Raw genomic sequence first — 22,234 nt, 5'->3', positions numbered from 1 at the left:
TATTGGCATCAAGGAAAAAAGACAAACAAATTACATATAATCCAAAAGAAATTAAGGAAAACTTTAGAGAATTCTATGAACAATTATACCGAACTGAAAACGAAGGGAAAGAAGGGAAAATAGATGAATTTCTGACTAAAATTGAACTACCAAAACTACAAATAGAGGAACAAAATAAATTAACAGAGCCATTTGGAATAGTAGAAATACAAGAGATAATAAAAAAATTACCAAAAAATAAGACACCAGGAGAGGATGGATTCCCAATAGAATTCTACAAAACATTTAAAGACTTATTAATTCCGCCCCTCCTGGAAGTAATCAACCAGATTGATGAAACACAAAGCTTACCAGATTCATGTAAAACAGCAATAATTACAGTAATACTAAAGCAAGGGAAAGATCCACTCTCACCAGCGTCATATAGACCAATATCTTTACTTAACACAGATTATAAGATAATAGCTAAACTATTAGCAAACAGATTAGCAGAGCATGTACCGAAAATGGTAAATTTAGACCAAACTGGATTTATCAAAAAAAGACGCACAACAGACAATATTTGTAAATTTATTAACTTAATTCATGCAGTAGAAGGAAATAAAGCACCTACAGTAGCAGTTGCTATAGACGCAGAGAAGGCCTTCGACAGAGTAGAATGGAATTATTTGTTCAAAGTATTGCAAAAATTCAGTTTACCAGAGAAGTATATTAATTGGATTAAAGCATTATATAAGGGACCGTTAGCGAAAGTGACAGTAAATGGACATGTATCAAAGCAATTTAACTTAAGCAGGTCAACACGGCAGGGATGCCCACTATCACCTTTATTGTTTGCGTTAGCTATAGAACCACTAGCAGAATTGATAAGAATAGATAATAATATAAAAGGAATAAAAATAAAAGACAAGGAATATAAAATCAGTTTATTTGCGGATGATGTTATAGTGTACTTAACAGAACCAGAACTATCAATAAAAGAATTATATAAGAAATTGAAGGAATATGGAGAAGTGTCGGGTTACAAGATAAACGTAAATAAAAGTGAAGCAATGCCTATGAATAATGCGGATTTCTCAAAATTTAAGAAGGAATCACCATTTAGATGGCAAATGCAAGCAATAAGATACTTAGCTGTACAAATAAACAAAAATCTCGGCCAACTATATAAACTCAATTATTATCCACTAATGAAAAAAATTACAGGACGATTTAGAGCATTGGAAAGATTTACCACTAACACTAATAGGAAGGATATTAAAATGAACATTTTTCCAAGGATATTATACTTATTTCAGGCATTGCCAATACAACTGACAGAGAAATTCTTCAAGGAGTTAAAGAAAATAATAAGGAAACTTTTATGGAAAGGGGGGAAACCGAGGTTAGCACTAGATAAATTAACAGAATGGTATAAACAAGGAGGCTTACAACTGCCAAACTTTAAAAATTATTACAGAGCCGCACAATTAAGATACCTATCAGATTTTTATCAAACAAGGGAAAAGCCAGATTGGACGAGGTTAGAATTAGATAAAATAGGGGAAAAGATACCTGAACACATATTATATAAATGGGATGAAAAATTGGTACAACATAGAAGTTCTCCAGTATTACATCATCTCCTCAATACTTGGAAGAAGATTCATGTAGAAAGAAATAAAACAAATTATCAATTACCAAAACTAATATTGACGCAAAACAAGTTACTCCCTTTTACAATAGATAACCTTTCCTTTAGAGAATGGGAAAAAAAGGGGGGAGTCACGTGATGGAGTAGTGGCCGGACGGTGAACTCCAGCCCTCTCCAGAAAAGTCGGGAAAAACAAAGGAAAACACAAAGGCACAGAAATAAAAGTTACAGAAAAGTGAGTATAAAGGTGGAAAGAAGATGGCGACAAAAAAAGAAAAATCGAAAGCAACGGTAAGAAGAGAGGAAGAGAAGACAAAGGAGGAAAAAGGTGAAGGCCTTACCTGTCCGAAGAGGCCCGCTGCGGAGAGAGAAACCCGCTCCCTCAGGTCGGTAAATAATGGACTACAAAAATGGCACGCTGAGCCGAGTAAAAGTGCGCAACCGCGCATGAAAAAAAACACACCGATGGGAGGGGGGACCAGCTGGGGAGTCGATCTCCACAGCCGGCAACGACAGCTGCAGAACACCTGCAGCAAGAAGAGACCACAGAAGACAATGGAAACAAGAAAGAAGAGAAGGAAAGGGCAACAAAGAAACAACAGATGGCCAACCCAGAGGAAGAAGAAGAGGAAGAGGAAGAGTACAGTGAAATAGAAGAAGAAAAGAAAGGCAAGATAAAGAAGGTACTTTCTCTTATTAAAGGATACATGGAGTCATTTAAAGAATGGCAAACACAGGAATTTAATGATTTAAGAAAAAGAATAAACAACACAGAAGAGAAAATGAATAAAATAGAGATGACCTTAACAGAAATGGGAAAGAAAATGGACAAGATGGAAGAGCGGGCAGTAGCAGCAGAAATGGAGGTAGAAGACTTAAAAAAGAAATTGGAGGAATCTAATAAAAAAACTAAAGAGACACAAGAACTACTAGCTCAAAAAATAGATACAATGGAAAATTATAACAGAAGAAATAACATAAAGATAGTGGGCCTTAAGGAAGATGAAGAAGGCAAGAATATGAGGGAGTTTATAAAAGAGTGGATCCCTAAGACCCTAGGATGTCCAGAACTACAGCAAGAAATGGAAATAGAAAGGGCACATAGAGTATTGGCCTCTAAACCACAACCACAACAAAAACCAAGATCTATTGTAGTAAAATTCCTAAGATATACTACAAGAGAAAAGGTACTGGAGAAGACAATGGAAAAAGTAAGAGAGGGCAACAAACCACTGGAGTATAAAGGGCAAAAAATCTTCATTTATCCAGATATAAGTTTTGAACGCCTAAAGAAGAGAAAAGAGTTCAATACAGCAAAGGCGATTTTATGGAAGAAAGGGTATAAATTTATACTAAAGCATCCAGCGGTATTGAAAATATTTATTCCAGGACAACAAAACAGACTATTCTCGGATCCAGAAGAAGCACGAAAATTTGCAGAACAATTACAAAAATAGACTGAGGGAGGAAGACGGGTAATGAGAGTTAAAATGATCACGATTGATATGTATGTGGGTAAAGACAAAAATAGACTGAGGGATGAAGACGGGTAATGAGAGTAAAAATGATCACGATTGATATGTATGCGGGTAAAGAGGTATAAGAGTGAATAGAGACAATGTGCATACGTGAATGTATCTGTACTTAGAGGAAAATATAGATAGTATAGACAAGAATTAATAAGGGAAGGTAATGGAATAGAGAGAATAAGGAGGGAATTAAAAGAGTGACCTTTGTGACATATGAAAAGTGAAATCTTTTCTGGGGGGGGCGGGGTGAGGGGAAATAGCGGTCACTGCAAAATCAGTTGACGCTTGCGAGTGGATTCGCAAATCCAAATGGAGAGGGGAGATGTGGTTGTCCGACAAGGGATAAAGGACAACTCAGGAGGGGAAGGGGAGATTGGGGATAAATAAGATAGAAATAGGAGAATAAGGAAAATGTTGGATGTTGTAGGAATGTTGTCTTATGAAGAGTTGAAAATAAGAAAACAGAAATGGAAAAGGAGGAAAGGAAATGATGGAAAAACGGAAAGAGAAGATAAACAAAATATAAAAGGGCTACGCTGAACTATATGACTTTAAATATTAATGGAATACATAACCAAATTAAAAGGAAGAAACTACTAAATTTAAATGAATAAATGTATTCCATTAGAAAAAATAACATATAGGTTAAGAAATAATATAGAAATATTCGAACAAGTATAGGAGCCTTACATTAAATACAATAGCGAAAACCTACCGGGGACAAACATTACCTAAGTTGATGGAAGGAGAAGGAAAGAAAAGAATGGACTCAGTAGAATTTCTGGTGTATTTTTGTTGAATGACAACATTGTCTGACTGGCTTAATGCAACCTAGATTGTATACCTAAAATGGATGAGAGGGGGGGTGGGGGGGGGGTGGCTTGGGAGGAGGGGGGGGGGAGAAAAAGTCACTGTATATGTGTGAAAAAGAAATAGTGTATATCATGGCTAATGTGATTTATGGTGTGAAAAATAAAAAATTTAAAAAAAAAACAAAAAAAAAGAGAATGGGAAAAAAAGGGATTAAAAGAATAGAAAATTGTTTTTCAGGAAATAGATTCTTATCCTTTGAACAAATGAAAGATAAGTACAATATAACTCAAGATACAGCGCTGGCATATTACCAATTGAGATCCTACTTGAAGGATAAATTAGGAAGCAGTTTGAGTTTGCCAGAGGCAAGTAACCTTGAATATGTGATTACAGATACAATGATAATCAAAAGATTTATAACAAATATGTATATTAAACTGCAAGAAAAGGAGAATGAGGAAACAAATGGTAAAACTAAACAAAAATGGGAACAAGATTTAAATATAAAGATAAAAAAGGAAACATGGGAGAAGTTATGCTCCGGAACGATGAGAAATACAATAAATACGAGGTTACGTATGATACAATATAACTGGATACACAGGCTATACATTACACCTCAAAAGTTAAATAAATGGTACCCAACAGTATCTGATAGATGTTTTCGATGTAAAAAAGAAATGGGAACAACAATTCATGCAATCTGGACATGTGAGAAAGTAAAAAAATTTTGGGAAGATCTAAATCAGATATTAAATAAAATAACAGAAAACAATATACCAAAGAATCCAGAGATCTTCCTCCTAAGTAACATAAAAAACAAAGAATTTGGAATTGATTTGGAGGATGCACAAAAAAGATTTGTTAAGATAGCTCTAGCCGTAGCAAAAAAATGTATTATGTCAACCTGGAAAGTGGAAGATAATTTGAAAATACAACAATGGTATATAGAAATGAATAAATGTATTCCATTGGAAAAAATAACATATAGTTTAAGAAATAATATTGAAATATTCGAACAAATATGGGAGCCTTACATTAAATACAATAGCGAAAACCTACCGGGGACAATCATTACCTAAGTTGATGGAAGGAGAAGGAAATGAAAAGAATGGACTCAGTAGAATTTCTGGTGTATTTTTGTTGAGTGACAACATTGTCTGACTGGTTTAATGTATCCTAGATTGTATACCTTAAATGGACGGGAGGGGGGTGGTGGGGGGGGTGGTGGGTTGGGAAGAGTGGGGGGGGGGGAGAAAATGGCACTGTATATGTGTGAAAAGGAAAAAGTGTGTACCATGGTTAATGTGATTTATGGTGTGAAAAATAAAAAATAAAAAAAAAGCATCTCACTGGCTCCCGACAACCGCCGTTCAGCAGTTGAGATGCAAGAGACATTTATAGCTCACCTCCTGGCCCAGACGGATTGCCGCCTCTGTGAATTTCTCCCGCTCGATCTTAAAATTCTCCCTCTGTTCCTTGAACAACAGCCGCTCCTTGTTGAACCATTCCATTTCCTCCAGCAAATTGGGGCCTTCAGCCAGATCTTCCTTCTTAATAGCCAGATGGTCCTGGAGTTTTAAAACCATGTTTGTGAGAAACGTTAGCTTTCTTATTGTTTAATGGGGGATTTTTTAAAATCTGAAGATATGTCCCATGGAGATGCCGTCGCAAGGATCCCTCAAGTCCCGAAGGGTTGGCTATTCAAACATCTGGAGATCAAATATTCTTCACCCAGTATCATATGAAGTTCAAAGATAGTCAAAATTCAGATTTATTGTCAGAGTACATACATGATATCACATACGACCCAGAGATTCTACTTATCGGAAGTACAAAAACGGTGCTCATTAAAAGATACACAATCAAATGAGAGAAATGTAAACAAACTGACTGTGCTACACAGAATATAAATATTCCAGAATAAATAATGTGCTAAGAGTCCTTAAATGAGTGCCTGACTGAGTTTGTTGTTTAGGAGTCTGATGTAGAGGGGAAGCAGCTGTTCCCAAATCACCCAAGAGAGTGAGAAAATTTAAGTTCTTGGGAGTCACTATCTTGGAGAATCTTTCCTGGACTCAATGCATTAATGGCATCATGAAAAAAGCACGTCAGCACCTCAACTTCCTCAGGAGTTTGTGGAGGTTTGGTAAGACATCAGAAACCCGGGTAAATTTCGACAGACATGTCGTGGAAAATGTGCTGACAGGCTGCATCATGGGGACACCAATACCACTGAGCATTAAGCCCACCTAAAAAGTAGTGGACACAGCCCAGGACGTCACAGGCAAAAACCCTCCCCTCTATCAGAGCATTTCCAGGGAACTCTACCATCAGAGAGCAGCAGCAATCATCAAGGATCTTCACCATCCAGCATGCACTCTGTACTTGCTGCTGTCATCGGGAAAGAGGTCTCGGTCCCACAAGACTCGCACCACCTGGTTCAGGAACAGCTGCTCCCCCTCCATCATCAGACTCGTCGACAACAAACTCAATCAGGGACTCATTTAAGGACTCTTACTTGTGCACTTTATTGATTTTTTGTCTCCTCTCTATTGCAGTTTGTTTACATTTCTTTATTTGTTTACATGTGTACATGGTGTACTTTTTTTTGCACTACCAATAGGTGATAATTCTGCCTCGCTCACAGGAAAAAGAATCTTAGGATTGTACGCGATGTCATGTGCGTACTCTGACAATAAATCTGAAATATGAAACTCGTCAGCATCTGAAGCAAGGCCAGCACCAGTTGCATATCATGTCCTGTGCTCGAGGAGACACAGCGTGAAGTCACCTGCAGAATTAAGGTACTCCCACAGAGTGCTGGCAGGGCAATCCCATTTCCCCCACTAATTCTTCTGTGTCCCATTATCCCACATTCTCATCAGCTTCCCCCACTCACCGACACATTAGGGGTCATTTAAATCAGCTAATTAACCTACCAGCCTTCACATCTTTAGGTCATGGAAGGAAATCCACACGATCACCAGGACAATGTGTGAACCCCACATAGAGGATCTAAGAGCAGGATTGAACCGGGTACATTTCTGTCGATGGCACACACTGTAACCACAGTGCATCTGCGAAGAGATGGTTGTAACACAAGCAGGTTGCATTGACTGGGAGAGTATGACTCTCATTGAGGCATACCTATCTGTGTCAGCTGGCACGACCTGGAACAGCACCCTGGGTACATCCTGTGGTGCAGGTGATGGTTGGCTTGAATTCAGTGGGTGAAGGGCTGGATTCCCCACTCTGTGATGACATCACAGCAGGGAAAAGTTCCCAGATACTGGAATCTTAAAAAAAAACAAGGTCTCCATCCTCAAGGACCCCCACCATCCAGGCCATGCCCTCTTTACTCTGCTACCATCAGGAAGGAGATGCAGAAGCCTGACAACAAGCATTCAGTGGCACAAAGGCAGGTTCTTCCCCTCTACCATCAGATCACTGAATGGACAATGAACTATAGACACTGCTTTACTTTCACTTTTTCTTCCTCTGTATTTATCATGTAAGCTGGTTTATATGAATGTGATCCTGCCGCAAACAATGAATTGCGTGCCTTGTTCACGACAATAAATTGTTTCTGAGAAACAGTAGCGTCCGTGGAGAGAAATAACCATTTTAGGTTATTTAGGCAAACTAGAGCAGGAAGGAGAAACACAAGGGAGAGGATGGAGCTGAGGTGATAGAATACTGGATAAATGAAGGTGGAAGGAGGTAGGGAGATAGGTGGGGGAGGAGATCATTAAGAGGGGGTGGGTTGGAATGAAAAATGAGCAGAAAAAAATAGAAGGCATGCTAATAAAACAACAATTTCTTGTGCATATTAAAGCACTAAAGGGAATGCAAAGGAAATTTACAAGGATCCGGGCAAGACTGGAGAAACGTGAGGAAAGACAAGAACATAAAAAATAGGAAGAGTTGGCCTTCCGGCCCATCGAGCCTGCTCCACCATTCAACATGATCGTGGCTGATCCGATGACGGGCTCATCCCCACCTACCTCATATCCCTCAATTCCCCTACCATGTAGAAATCTATCCAACCTGGTCTTGAATATATTTACAGAGTTTGCCTCCACTGCTTCGACGGGCAGTGAATTCCGTAGATTCACCACCCCCCCCACCCCACTCTGGGGAAAGCAGGTCCTTCTCATCTCCATCCTGAATCTGCCCCCTTGCATCTTGAGGCCACGTCCCCTAGTTCTGGTCTCCCTCACCAATGGGAACAACCTACCGACCAGACCGCCATCTTTTCTATGTCTTTCATAATTTCGTTCATTTCTACGAGATCCCCTCCCATTCTTCAAAACTCCACCAAGTCCTCAGTGGCTAGCTCATCCCTGCAATCAACCTGGTGAACCTGCTCGGAATCAGAGGTTAGGTTTTCTCTGGGAGCGGAGAAAAGATGAGGAGTGTAATCCAGCTGCTAGATTAAACCTTAGAGGAGACAAATGAAGCCTCGTTGATGGATGGATTGAAGATGATGAAGAGAGAACTGTAGGTGTCAGGTCTCTACACAGACTGATAAACGGTCATTAGATCAGCATTTGACATGGTGCAGGATTACAGAGCTGGAGCTGGAAAGTGGGCTTTTAGTTAGCATGAACACGGTGGGTGGAAAGGCCTGTTCCAGTCATTCGTTGATTTGACATGGGGTCTGTACCTGGAGGACCAGCTGTTGTTCCTGGATGATTTCTTTGCTCTGCTCCAGCTCCAGTTTCAGCTTGGCTATTTCCTTGTCGTGATCAGTGACGTGATCGACAACCGGCTTTCGGGCAGCTGAGAAGAAAGATGGCGGAAAGTCACAGCGATTAGTTGGGCCACATTGGCACAAGTCATGACTGACATAGAGATGCTGCTGGCCATTTACCTCAGAACAACAGTTTGCTGGCTAGTTCAGTTTTTAACCATGCATTAGCAGGATAAAAGGCCCTTTCGGCCCACGAGCCCGTGTCACCCAATTTCCCTTCTCATTGTAACACAACTGATTGCACAGAGACTTGTGAGGGAGTACAAACATGCTTTTAATAGATTAAAATCAATGGCCATTACACACAATAGTTCTCAGGTGAATCCAAGGTAAGGGTTTATATGGGGGTAGGTGAGGGTGGACCAAGGGAGAAGCCAGCCATCTGAACAACGCACAGATGGTGAATTCCAGTTCACTGAATTAACCCTGGTACATTTCGAATGGTGGGAGGAAACCTGAGCATTCAGAGGAAACCCACACAGACATGGAAAGAACGTACAAACTCCTTACAGACAGTCCCAGGCTCAAACCCCAGTCACTGGCACTGTAACAGTGGTACACTAACTGCCACATAACCCATTCAGAGTTGCTACTGAAAAGATACTAGCCGCCTTTGATGTATCTGGCTGTTTTTGATGGGAGTTTGATCTACCATGATTGCCCACAACTCAGTTAGACCAAATCAGGCAAGGATAACAGCATCTTCCCTGAATGAGCCTTTAACATGTTTCTCAGATCAACCGAAGCTTTAGAAACATAGAAGCAAGAGTCAGGCCAAATAGTGATAAGAGCCTACTCCACCATTCAATACGACCACGGCTGATGCTCTCAGAACCATTCCTGGACTCTCTCCGTGCCGCTAGTGGCTTTATATCGGTACGGTTGGCATAGCGGCTAGCAAAATGCTTTATATTGTCAGCGATCGGGACTGGGGTACAAATCTGGCATCATCTGTAAGGAGTTTGTACATTCTGCGTGTGTCTGCGTGGGTTTCCTCCGACCGTTTGAAACGTACTGGGGTTGGTAGGTCAACTTTGGGGCCAAAGGGCTGTAAAATTTAAATCTGTCAACTTCCTTTTAATAGATTTTGTGGTCACTTCTGCTTTGTTAGAGACTTTCACTATGTCAGGCATCAAGGCCCAGATCCCACCAGTGAGTGAATTAATTCCAGTTGATTATAAAGTATTACATTTCTTTGGCTTGGCTTCGCGGACGAAGATTTATGGAGGGGGTAAAAGTCCACGTCAGCTGCAGGCTCGTTTGTGGCTGACAAGTCCGATGCGGGACAGGCAGACACGGTTGCAGCGGCTGCAGGGGAAAATTGGTGGGTTGGGGTTGGGTGTTGGGTTTTTCCTCCTTTGCCTTTTGTCAGTGAGGTGGGCTCTGCGGTCTTCTTCAAAGGAGGTTGCTGCCCGCCAAACTGTGAGGCGCCAAGATGCACGGTTTGAGGCGATATCAGCCCACTGGCGGTGGTCAATGTGGCAGGCACCAAGAGATTTCTTTAGGCAGTCCTTGTACATCTGATTACTCACCAATTTCTCAACACAGGAAATAGATCCTTGCTGTTTACGCATTAGATAGTCGTCCGCGAAGCCAAGCCAAAGAAAAAAAGTTCCCAGTCAGGCTACCTCAAGGCATCTAATCTCCTTACCAGTCATTCCTAGCTTTTCCAACTGAGTTTTTAACGAGTTCCATTGCTTTTGAATGTCTTCCATGACACACTTCCAGTCCGTATCCTGTGATTCATTGAGACTCGTTTTCTCTTCCTGTTTCAGAAAGACAGTGCTTTAGGTTAAAGACCAAAAAAAATGTCAGAGAATTAGCTCCTGCGCCATTTTTGAAACTCCTTCTCTCAGCCCAACGTTAAACTGCAAGTGGAGATCAAAATAATTAAAATATTTACAATGGTCAGGGTGGTTTGACATTTAATACAACTGCAGGTCATGGCCATTTTTTTTCCCAAAAATATACATAGTCACATTTTAAATATGCAATATATTAACCTTTTTTCTCACTAACACAACTCACAAAAACAAAATGGTCACTCATTCCCTCCCCTTCCATACGTACAGATCCTTTCACCATCAGAGCTTACATACATTTTAAGTGTATATATAGTGTAGTTGGGGAAACTATGTTTTTGTATATATAATAGTTACTTTTATACCCTTTTTTGTTCCTTTTTATTACTGTATCTGGGTCCCTATGTGGTCCAGGTGTGGCTGCCAGACCTTTACAAAAGTGTCATATTAATTCTTTAAGTTGGATGGCAGGACTGCCATCTTTTTACAGCTGTTCATTTCTGCAGTCCATCGTGCTATAAGTAGAGGGGAGTTGGATCTCCAAGTGATCATGATACATCTTTTTGCTACCACCAGTAAATAAGATTTGATATTTGGTCAATTTGTCACTTATTTCCATGAAATTACCAAGTAGATGTAGCTCCGGGTCGCCCATGAAGGCCACTCCTGTAATCCTGGTTAATATTTCTGCGATTTCTTGCCAAAGTGGCCTCATTTTCACACAGGACCAGGCGGCGTGTAGAAAGGTTCCTGTCTCAGTCCCACGTCTGAAACGCATTTCTGAAATTTCAGCTTTTGCAGGTGGCTGCCTTGTAGTAAGACAAGGCACAAGGAGAACAAAATATCATTTCAGTCCTTGTACTTAAATCTACTTTGCAATCAAGCACAGTATAGTTGTCCTATGCAGAGAAATTGTGGAAATGCTTACAGGGTTCCATGAACTGGATGCATTAGAGATGTTTCTCTCCCCTCCCCAATCCCACTCCTCTACCAAGTGATCCACTCAAAATAATGGATCAGCCATTTTGGACTAAAGTGAGGAGGTTTCTTCGGAGTTCAGGTTTATTGTTATGTGCCTGAAAGTTCAATTTGCACGCAGCCCAGTTTTTCAAACCAGACAGAGTACAGCAATAAAACTGCAGAGGTACAGAGAAAGGTCAATTAGAGCAGAACAAAGGCAGCCTTATTTTATTATAGCGCGAGGATCATTCAGGAGTCTGTTAACAGCAGGAGGGAAGAGGTCTTTGAATATGGGTGCTGAATCTTTTAAATTTTCAGTCCTACTGCGCTATGGACAAATACTTTACAGACAAGCTTAGAAATATAGAAAATAGGATTGAGAATAGGGCCAAAGACCATTTGAGCCCACTCCACCATTCAATACTCTCAATACTGTACCATTTAGCCTCCCCCTTCACTACTGTAACAAGCCCAGAGGACCCCAAAACCCAGCAGCAATAGATATTCACCGACAAATGGTTACCTAAACAAAAGTTGTTTTTAATTGTCTTTAAACATGAAAATAGAATCAAACTTTAACATCACTAATTTACTTAACCCCCTTCTAATTCTAAGGCACGTGTGTGTAATGTATGTGTGACTTCAGATTCTTTGGTTCACAGTCCAATCTCACTTCTCATTCCTCCAAGTTCACTGGTTGCAGGCAATTCTTATACTGTGCACAGAATTTAACATGTATAAAGTTCACCAGGCTTTGGTGCTTGAAATGTAAATTGTTAGCGCTAAGGAAGGTTTTTGTCAGCTTTCAGAGAGAGATGTGTTGTTCCAGGTCATCCACAACTGATGTATTTCCATCAGTCACCTCAGTGTCTTGCTGATGAATCTTGCCCCATCAGGGTTTTCCAGATGATAACCTCTTCCTTTTTGTTTCTCCTATTTTAAGTGAAATATTAGACAGCTAGTCCTCTTGCATCAACCACAAGGGCTTTGACCTGGCCATCTTGTCCTGTTCAACCCCCAGCTACTTCTCTCTCTCTCTCTGAGAGAAAGCCTGTTTGACTCTCTCTGCTTACAAAACCACATGACTCTCTTACAACAGCAAGCTCTCCTCCAGATAGCAGTGGCACTGACATTCTCTTTCATCTGTTGCCTTTGGTAAACAACAATCTATTAGTGAAGTCTCTTGAGCAATCTTCAAAGCTCTTGCAAAAGCTGAAAGAAGCCACTATGTCTAGCATTAGCAGAACTACAGATAAGATCGGTTTTAAAGTGTTTGTATGTAACCTGCTCTAACAAACCTTTCCCAATTTATCTCCCAAAAACATATCTATTTACTACCATCAACCTGGCTCTCAACCACATATCCTCTATTACCTGCACATCTACCCTAATCCCCTCTGCCCCCATGCACAACAAGATCAGGATCCCTTTGCCCTCATTTACCACCCCAGTAGCCTCTGCATCCAACACACCATCCTCCGCCACATACTACATGATCCCACCACCAGACAATTCTTCCTCTTTACACCTTCAGCAAGGACCACTTCCCCCATGACTCTCTCGCCCACTCCTCCCTTCCCACCAATTGCCCATGATCACATGAAGTACTGCACTTTTGCCCACACTGCCTCCCTCATTCTGTTTTTTTTCATCTGAAGCAACAATTCACTTGTGAATCTACAGGGGTCGTCTACTGCATCCAGTGCTCTTGTTGTCCACCACATTGGAGAGTCTGGACAGACTGGGAGATCGCATTGCTGAGCACCCTGGCTCTGCCCACTGCCATAGTGTGGATATCCTCCAACTAGATGGCATTAACATCAACCTCCTGTTTCCATTAGCTCGCCCATCCCTATTTCTCTTTTCCTCTAATTATGCCACTTTCCTTTTCGTTCTGTTTCCTTTCCTCCAATTCTGCATTCACAGTGGCATCCCCTCCCCCAATAAATTCTCACCTTTCCTTCCCTGCCTTTTTCTTTCCTTCTCCCCCAGCCACTTGATTCAAATCCCGACCTGCTTTTTTTTTCATACCATGAAGGATACCAGGCCCAAAGCATCAGTTATGTACAGTAAAACCCCTGGAATCCAACAACTATGGGCGCTTGAAACATATTCTTACAATGCCTAAAAATAAACAGTTTAAAAAGACAAAATTCTATCCTACACTTCATCTGAACAAACTTCACGCATGAATATTTAAAATGCTTAAAGCATTTTATTTTGTTTTTGGTCACATTCTTTGAAAACATTTAACCGTCGCTGCATCTGCAGGTTCCTCCCCCTCCACAGAGCCACCCAAGAGACAAACAATAACATTATAGATAATTACTACCCCCCTCCCCCCCCCCCAAGTTTATAGATAACACCTTACTAATACACTTAATCTTTGGCTTGGCTTCGCGGACGAAGATTTATGGAGGGGGTAAAAAGTCCACGTCAGCTGCAGGCTCGTTTGTGGCTGACAAGTCCGATGCGGGACAGGCAGATCGGTTGCAGCGGTTGCAGGGGAAAATTGGTTGGTTGGGGTTGGGTGTTGGGTTTTTCCTCCTTTGCCTTTTGTCAGTGAGGTAAAGACTCTTACTAAGTAGGGACAAGGAGATACTTTAAGAGAGTCACCTCAATGGCGAGCGGCATCAACCAGCTCTTTGTCCTGGGCAATGAAGTTGTATGCAACAGCAATTGCTACAAGCAAAGCTTGACCAAGGCACTCCGCTGGCTGAATATTTGCTCCCATCTTCACCAAGGGTTCATATGTTACTTCAGAGAACATTTTTAACATGTATTTTTTTACCTATTATTTTATACTTACTTTTTTTTCTATTTATTTTCCACAATTTCTTTGGTGGTTGCTTGAACTCCAGATACCAGGGCTTTCACTGTATATTTACCTCCTATGGATGCTGCGAGGCCTGCTGAATTCCAACAGTTCTATGTTTTTTTTTTCTACAATTGCAACATCTGCAGACTTTTGTGTTTCACTCCAATAAACAGTGGAACGATTGACCATGCTCCTTGCAGCACATGAGAGTGCTCGAATAGATTAGAATTCTACCAGTATTTAAATGCTAACCAAGTGACAATCATGGACACAACACAAGAATTGGTAAATAAAACAACAGGAATGATGGTTATTTTCAAGTTGGCTTCACCACAGAACCACCACACACACTCACCACTAGCGACTGAAGGGAAGTGGGTTTGCAGAGTTTCTCCTCCGGCTCAAGAAATTCTCTCATCTCTGTCACGATCTGGTTCACAGCTCCCTTCAACTCTGCATTGACCAGCACCAGCTTCTTGAGTTGTGTCTCATAGTTATTGGCAAGAACTTTGTACATCTCCCCTTCCCTCCTGCAGCACAGAGTAGAGATGTCAAAGTGAGTCAAGCATAGCTCTCCACATCTAACCTTCTCGTTTGGACTTCTGCCAGTGTCTTAGACAACTAGGATGTGTGGGCCTGTCCTGGAGTCTTTTAAATGACCCCATTGTACCAGCCTCCAACACCACTCCTTGCAATGCATTCCAGGCACTACTCTGTGTGTAAAAAGAAAACACCCAAACATCTCCCCTAACATTCCTCCCCTCACTTTATGTCTTCTGGTATCTGCTACTGTCACCCTGAGAAACAGATGATGAGTCTACCCTATCTATTCCTCTCCTAATCTTGTAGATCTCTCATCCTTCTTTGCTCCAAAAAAAACCCAGTTAAATTTAGCTCATCCAATCTCTCCTTCCAGGAACAGCCCTCGAATCCAGGTAACATCTTGGTTGAGTCTCGACTGCACTTGGTCTAATGCATTGTGCCATGGGGAAACTGGAACCGTACTCCATACTCCACAGGGTCCGAAATCGGTGGTACCCCACGTGGAGCATCACGCATCTCTGAAGGAGAGGGAAAACAGTGAAGGAGCCAAATCAGGACTTTGCAGAAGCCAACAAGCTCGAGAGAGAGAGAGAGAGGAGGAGGACATCCTGAAGACCGTGGAGTAGGCAGCTACTGGAACCCATCTCAGGAGATACCATGCAGCATATCACATTGGGGAAAGGATGGCAATCATTTCATCAGTTGACTATCAATCTTCTTTGGAACAGGGACTTGTCTGGATTGCAAGTGACATGTGATGGATATATCAGAGGGTCAGCAATAGGGGTGTTCAATGTTGACAAGAACCCTCCAATCAGTTTCCACTGTAACCAAATCACTTCGAGCAGCCTGTTCAACAGAACCATGTAATCCTGTTATACCATTGTTACCTGTCCATGACCCATTTCCTATTCTCCCACTCCCTTTTCCATTTCCCTTTTCTATCCGCTTCCCACTCCACCTCTCAACCCCAACCCTCGTGTTCTTTTTATCTCTGTCTCTCAATCTCCCCCACCTTCATTGGTCCAGTATCCCATCACCATTGCCCCCCCCCCAGCCCTTTCCCTTTCCCACAACCTCTGACCCCTCTCCTCTTCCTCCCAACCCCTTTCTCCCCTCCCTCCGATACCTCTACCCCTTCTCCCCCTGGCCCCCTCCCTCCCCCACCCCACCCTTCATACCCCTCCCTCCTGCTGTATTCCCATTTAAGACTTCACAAACAGCTCAGGTCCAGAGTCTCTGCAACTTCTCTTAGATTACTTATAATCTTTCTCCCAAACATCTAACAAATTTGACACAGCTACATTGTACTGTGAGTGTAGAATCATGGTAGGTTCAGCCTGACAACCTCTGCCGGTTGTAACGGATTGACAGCACTATGTGATAGGATACAGGCTTCCTACCTCGATTCAGTCTTATTCGTTCTCCACAAGGAGCGCCGTCCATCAGTTCGTCCGACAGCATTCAAGACATCTATAGCTTAAAAGACAAAGGGTATTGATGTCGAATTGGTGCTTAGACAATTGGCTTATTCCCCTCCTACCTCAAGGAAGTATTCTGCTTTCACTTTAGCCACTCAGATAGCATCACCGCTGCATCCAGCCCCACTGCACTACTAACCCTCTTTCTTTCTAATGATTTCAATGGACAACCATAATTCACAGCACTTCTGTACAAACAGAAAGACTAAAAATTCATTGTGCGAGGAGCAGTTCGGAAAATAATTTTGCACACACCTCGTAAATTTAGATTTATGGTCGTTCTTTGTGTAGAGCAGCTTTGGAATGGGGTCGGATTCAAACTGTCTGCAGTTCAGACAATTAAACTTCCCCTGGGAGCGATAGCACGAATGTAATTTGGCCACAGTACATGGAGGATAGTCTAAACATCTTATATTTTAAAAACAGGTCATCTCCTCTCCAGCATGCTGCCATGCAGAAGGACTTGGGAGTGCTTGTGCATGAATCACAAAAGGTTGGTTTGCAGGAACAGCAGGCTATCTAGAAGGTAAATGGAATGTTGGCCTTCATTGCTAGAGCAGTGGTTCTCAACTTTTTCTTTTCTACTCACATACCACTTGAAGTATCTCCTATGCCATAGGTGCTCTGTGATTAGTAAGAGATTGCTTAAGGTGGGATGTGAGTGGGAAGGGAAGGTTGAGAACCACTGCTCCAGAGGGATTGAATTTAAGAGCAGGGAGGCTAAGCTGCAACCGTTCAAGCTACTGGTGAGGCCACATTTAGAGTACAGTTCTGTTCTCTTTACTTGAGGAAGATGTATTGGCTTTGGAGGTGGTGCAGAAGAGGTTCACCAGGTTGATTGCAGAGATGTGGGGGGGGGGGGGGGGGGGGGGTTGGCCTACGAGGAGAGATGGAGTCACCTGGGACTGTACTGGCTGGAATTTAGAATGGGAGGGGATCTTATAGAAAGATGCAAAATTATGAAAGGCATAGATAAGATAGCGGTTGGCAAGTTGTTTCCATTGGTGGGGGAGACCAGAACTAGAGGACACAGCCTCAAGATTCAGGGTAGTAGGTTTAGGATGGAGGTGAGGAGGAACTGCTTTTCCCAAAGGGTGGTGAATCTGTGGAATTTGCTGCCCATTGAAGCAATGGAAGCGACCTCAGTAAATATATTTCCGACCAGGTTGGATAGATTTTTACAAAGTATGAAAATTAAGAGATATGGGGAAAAGTCAGGTAGGTGGAGATGAGCCCATCATCAGATTGGCCAATGATCTCACTGAATGGCGGAGTAGGCTTGACGGCCTACTCCTTTTTTTTGTTATTGTGTCTTCTCAGCTTGGTTACCCTCTCGGAATCACACAGTGAAGATAGCCACTCTTTACTGGGCGCGAACCTCAGAGTCAAAACTGCGCAAAAACAGGACTGTGACTGAAATCAGCTGAGGTGTTTCTCCCACATTCCAAAGATGGACAGTTAATTGGTGACATGGGTGTAATTAGGGCGGCATGGGCTCCTGGGCAGGAGGTGCCTGGGACAGCGCTATATTTGTAAATTTATAAAAATTATGCCATGTCACAGAAACAACAGTGAACTGCCTCCACATGGATACTGCCTGATTTGATTCAATGTAAAATTAGCAGCCTGAAATAATCACTGTTGGTTACATTCCATGTAGAGCGCCTGCGATTGTCTGCAAATGGTGAATGGTTAGCTGCTGGTCAGGATACGAAGGGTGGTCTGGCGGCGAGTCCACCCATTGCCAGGAAACACTTACCCATCCTTTTGTCCCTTTTGTCCGACAGGTGCTGATGCATCTTCTCCTTCAGCTTGCTCAGCTCCTGCTCCTTCCGCTTCAGGTCATGGCCATGTTGAGCACCCCGGCTTGTGATGACGCTCTGGAGCTTCACCACCTGAATCAAGGCAACCATAATCACTACCCCCAGAACATTGTTCCTTTGCTGCCTGCTCACGTCAGAGGTTTGGAACGTGGAGCTCAGGTCGTTGACGGTCTGGAATGAAGGCTGTGCGATTGCGGGCACACCGGCTGGGATTCTGAAGGGACTCTTTCTCTGACTGAAAGGGCAAGTTCTGCTGATGGCGAAACTTTGTCTGCCTTACAGCAGACTAAATGTGTCATATCACATTTTCTTGAATCAATCCAGAGCTTATTAGCACCCCTCTATCAAAACTAAATAGTTTTTCTACTGAGTTCCTCCAGCATTTGTTTTCCTTCCCCCAATCAACTCTTACCTTTTTCCTCATCTGTCCTCTTATCCATGTCCAATTAACACCTTTTGTCCATTGGTCTGGGCTCCTCCCCCTGCCCCTTCTTTCTCCCCAGCCTTTTACTTCAGACACCTGTCTACCTTTTACTCAAACCTTGAAGAAAGGCTCAAGCACAAAACATCTTAACCTCCTGGGGATGCGGCAAGAACTGCTGGGTTCCTCCAGCTTTTGTGGTTTCACTACATACTTTTTGCCTTATTTTCTAATCTGCAACCTGACAAAATATTTGTTCTGCTTCAACAGCAAATGTTACTCGACTATTCCTGGAGATGTTTCACCATGTGAAGACGCAGAGAGTCTCCGACTGGTGGCCTGTGACTAGTGGAGTTCTGCTTTGTGGTGAAATATTTTCCAAATTGAACACAAATGTAGATGGGCTGTGGGGCAGATGACACAGAAATTGAAGCTGTGGATAGCGAAGACTGACATAGGAAACAGCAAAGCAAGTTTAATCCAGACAAGTGGGAGATGTTGCGCTTCGGAAGATCAAATGTAAAGGGAAAGTAAACAACAGCTTCTACCGTGTTGTTAAGGGAATGTAATTAAAATTCTTACCTCTTCCTTCTGACTCTTTAGGAGACCATTCATATTGCGGACACTTTTCTGTGCTTGCTCTTCCTTTGCTCGCAGTGTAGCAAGTTCTTGCTCCAAAGTTTCTACCCGTTCCTAATGGGAGTGAAGAGAATTAACATTGGTTTGAGGGCATAAAAATGATCCTTTTTCAGCCTCCCGCCCCTGAAACTGCCTCCAGGACAATGATGTCCACTGGGCTTGGGTTTGGGCTGTCACAGCGCATCTCTCAATGGGGGAGGAAGGCTCAGATTCCCAATCTCTGGTTGACTTGGTTGCCCTCCCATCTATCCAGGCTCTGGCTTCAGAACCCACAGCAGGGAATGGAGTGCAAAGTCCAAGTTTACTTGTGATCCGATGGTACCAGTACAATCCGATGAAAGAGTTCTCTGCTCCATGGTGCTGAACTACACAAAACACTTGTCAGGACATAACACACATAAATGTGCACAGTGTAATAGGCACATTTTTTCTGACAGAGTATATAGAAATGTTTTGGGGAAATAAATTGGGAAACATTCAAACATGCAAACACTTTAAAATAGATCTTATTTGAAATACTGGAGACGTAGTGGCTTCTGACACCTTTTTGCAAGAGCTTTGAAAAGTGCTCAAGAGACATCACTAATGGATTCTGTTTATCAAGGCCACAGATGGAAGAGCAGACTGGAGCCGCGGCTGTCTGAAAAGAGAATTTGCTGGTGTAAGAGGGTCATGTGGTTTTGTAAGCAGAGAGAGTCAAACAGGTTTTCTATCAGAGTGCGTGTGAGAGAGAGAGAGAAGCAAAGATCACTTGACAGTGTCAGCCAGCAGAAGTTGCTGGGACTGAAAAAGGACAAGCTGACAAGCTTTTGGAAGACAGTCTGTTCGAAGCCCTTGTGGTCCATGCAAGAGGAGAAGGCTGGCTGTCTAATGTTTCACTTGGAATAAGAGAAACAGAAAGGAACTCGGAAAGAAAGAAGTTATCATCTAGATCCATGACAGGGCAAGTTTTGTCAAAAAGACACTGAGGTGACTGATGGAAGTACATCAGTTGTGGATGTCCTGGAACAACGCATCTCTCTCTGAAAACCAACAAGAACCTTCCTGAGCGGTAACCATTTACCTTTCGAGCACCAAAGTCTGGTAAACTTTATACATGTTCAATTCTGTGTACAGTATAAGAATGGCCTGCAACCGGTGAACTTGGAGGAATGAGAAGTGAGATTGGACTGTGAACCAAAGATCTTTTCTGAACTTGCATACACATTACCTACACGTGCGCTTAGAATGAGAAGGGGGTTAAGTTAGGTTAGTTCAGTCAATAGTGATAAGTTAAAGTGTGATTCTGTTTTCATGTTTAAAGATAATTAAAAGCAACTTCTGTTTAAGTAACCATTTGTCTTGGTGAATATCTATTGCTGCTGGGTTTTGGGGTCCTCTGGGCTCGTAACATTAAAAAAAATATTCTTAGTAAATAGTGGAGACATGGAGAATTGTTTTAGCTGTCATCTAGCAATCTCACTGCCTGTGGGAAGAAACTGTTCCTCAACCTGGTGGTTCTGGCTCTGATACTTCCATATCTTTTTCCTGATGGGAGTAGCTGGAAGATGCTGTCTGGGGAATAGTAGACATTGACAACTGTCATTATGGAAAGAGAGAAGTCAGGGCCAAGGGTTGAGGTTTTTGATTGGGGAAAAGCTAGATTTGAGGAGATGCGAAAGGACTTGCAGGGTGTGCATTGGGACAATTTGTTTTATGGGCAGGATGTAGTAGAGAGATGGAAGTCTTTTAAAGATCAGATTTTGAGAGTGCAAAAGCTTTATGTTCCTGTTAGGTTAAAAGGAGGGGCAAAAGGTTTGAGAGAGCCGTGGTTTTCAAGGAATATTGGAAACTTGGTTCGAAGAAAAAGGGAGGCGTACATTAGATATAAGAAGCATGGAGTTAAGGAGATGTTTGAAAGATACATTGAATGTAAGAGGAATCTTAAGAGAGGAATTAGGAAAGCTAAAAGAAGGTACGAGGAAACTATGGCAAGCAGGGTGAAAACTAATCCAAAAGAGTTCTACAAATATGTTAATGGTAAAAGGAAAGCTAGAGACAAAATTGGTCCCTTAGAAAATCAGAGCGGAAAACTGTGTGTGGAGCCTAGAGAAATGGGGGAGATATTGAACAGTTTCTTTTCTTCGGTGTTCACTAAGGAGAAGGATATTGGGAGATGTGAGATAAAAAAAGCAAATTGAGTAAATATGGGGAATAAAGAGATTACAAAAGGTGTAGTTTTAGGGCTTTTGAAGAATATAAAGGTGGATAAGTCTCTGGGACCAGACGGGATCTTCCCCAGGACATTGAGAGAAGTGAAGGAGGAAATAGCAGAGGCTCTGGCGGTAATTTTCCAAATGTCATTAGATATGGGGATAGTGCCGGAGGATTGGCACATTGCGCATGTGGTTCCGTTATTTAAAAAGGGTTCAAGGAGGAAGCCTGGCATCTATCGGCCTGTAAGTTTGACGTCTGTGGTAGGTAAATTAATGGAGAAAATTCTTGGAGATAGTACTTATAAACATCTGGATAGACAGGGTCTGATCAGGAGCATTCAACATGGATTTGTGGGAGGAAGGTCATGTTTGACCAATCTGATTGAATTTTTTGAAAAGGTGACTAGGAATGTGGATGAGGGTAGCGCAGTGGAAGTTGTCGTCAGTAAGGCCTTCGATAAGGTACCACATGGAAGGTTAGTTAGGAAGGTGCAGTCTTTAGGTATAAATTTTGAGATAGTCAAATGGATTGAACATTGGCTGAAAGGGAGAGGCCAGAGAGTGGTAGTGGATAATTGTCTGTCAGGTTGGAGGCCGGTGACCAGTGGTGTGCCTCAAGGATCTGTATTGGGCCCATTGTTGTTCGTTATATACATTAATGATCTAGATGATGGGGTGGTGAATTGGATTAGTAAATATGCAGACGATACTAAGATAGGTGGAATAGTGGATAATGAAGAAGGTTTTCAAGGATTGCAGAGGGATTTGGGCTGCTTAGAAAAATGGGCTGAAAAATGGCAGATGGAATTTAATGCTGATAA

General features: G+C 42.1%; 1 protein-coding gene across 1 annotated transcript in view; it reads right to left on the bottom strand.

Moving 5' to 3' along the window:
* LOC138756443 (afadin- and alpha-actinin-binding protein-like) overlaps nt 1-22,234 on the bottom strand; it is a 44,721-nt gene that overhangs the window by 6,185 nt on the left and 16,302 nt on the right. The window contains exons 5-11 of the mRNA XM_069922937.1: nt 19,162-19,272; nt 18,095-18,230; nt 16,258-16,333; nt 14,667-14,841; nt 10,383-10,497; nt 8,645-8,760; nt 5,385-5,546 (exon numbers count right to left, since the gene is read on the bottom strand). Of these exons, the coding sequence (XP_069779038.1) occupies nt 5,385-5,546; nt 8,645-8,760; nt 10,383-10,497; nt 14,667-14,841; nt 16,258-16,333; nt 18,095-18,230; nt 19,162-19,272 (891 nt within the window). The remainder of the gene's footprint in view (nt 1-5,384; nt 5,547-8,644; nt 8,761-10,382; nt 10,498-14,666; nt 14,842-16,257; nt 16,334-18,094; nt 18,231-19,161; nt 19,273-22,234) is intronic.

This window comes from Narcine bancroftii, chromosome 3 (genome assembly GCF_036971445.1).
Source record: "Narcine bancroftii isolate sNarBan1 chromosome 3, sNarBan1.hap1, whole genome shotgun sequence".
In the NCBI taxonomy this organism is placed as follows: Eukaryota; Metazoa; Chordata; class Chondrichthyes; order Torpediniformes; family Narcinidae; genus Narcine; species Narcine bancroftii.
This window is presented reverse-complemented; position numbering and strand designations above follow the sequence as displayed.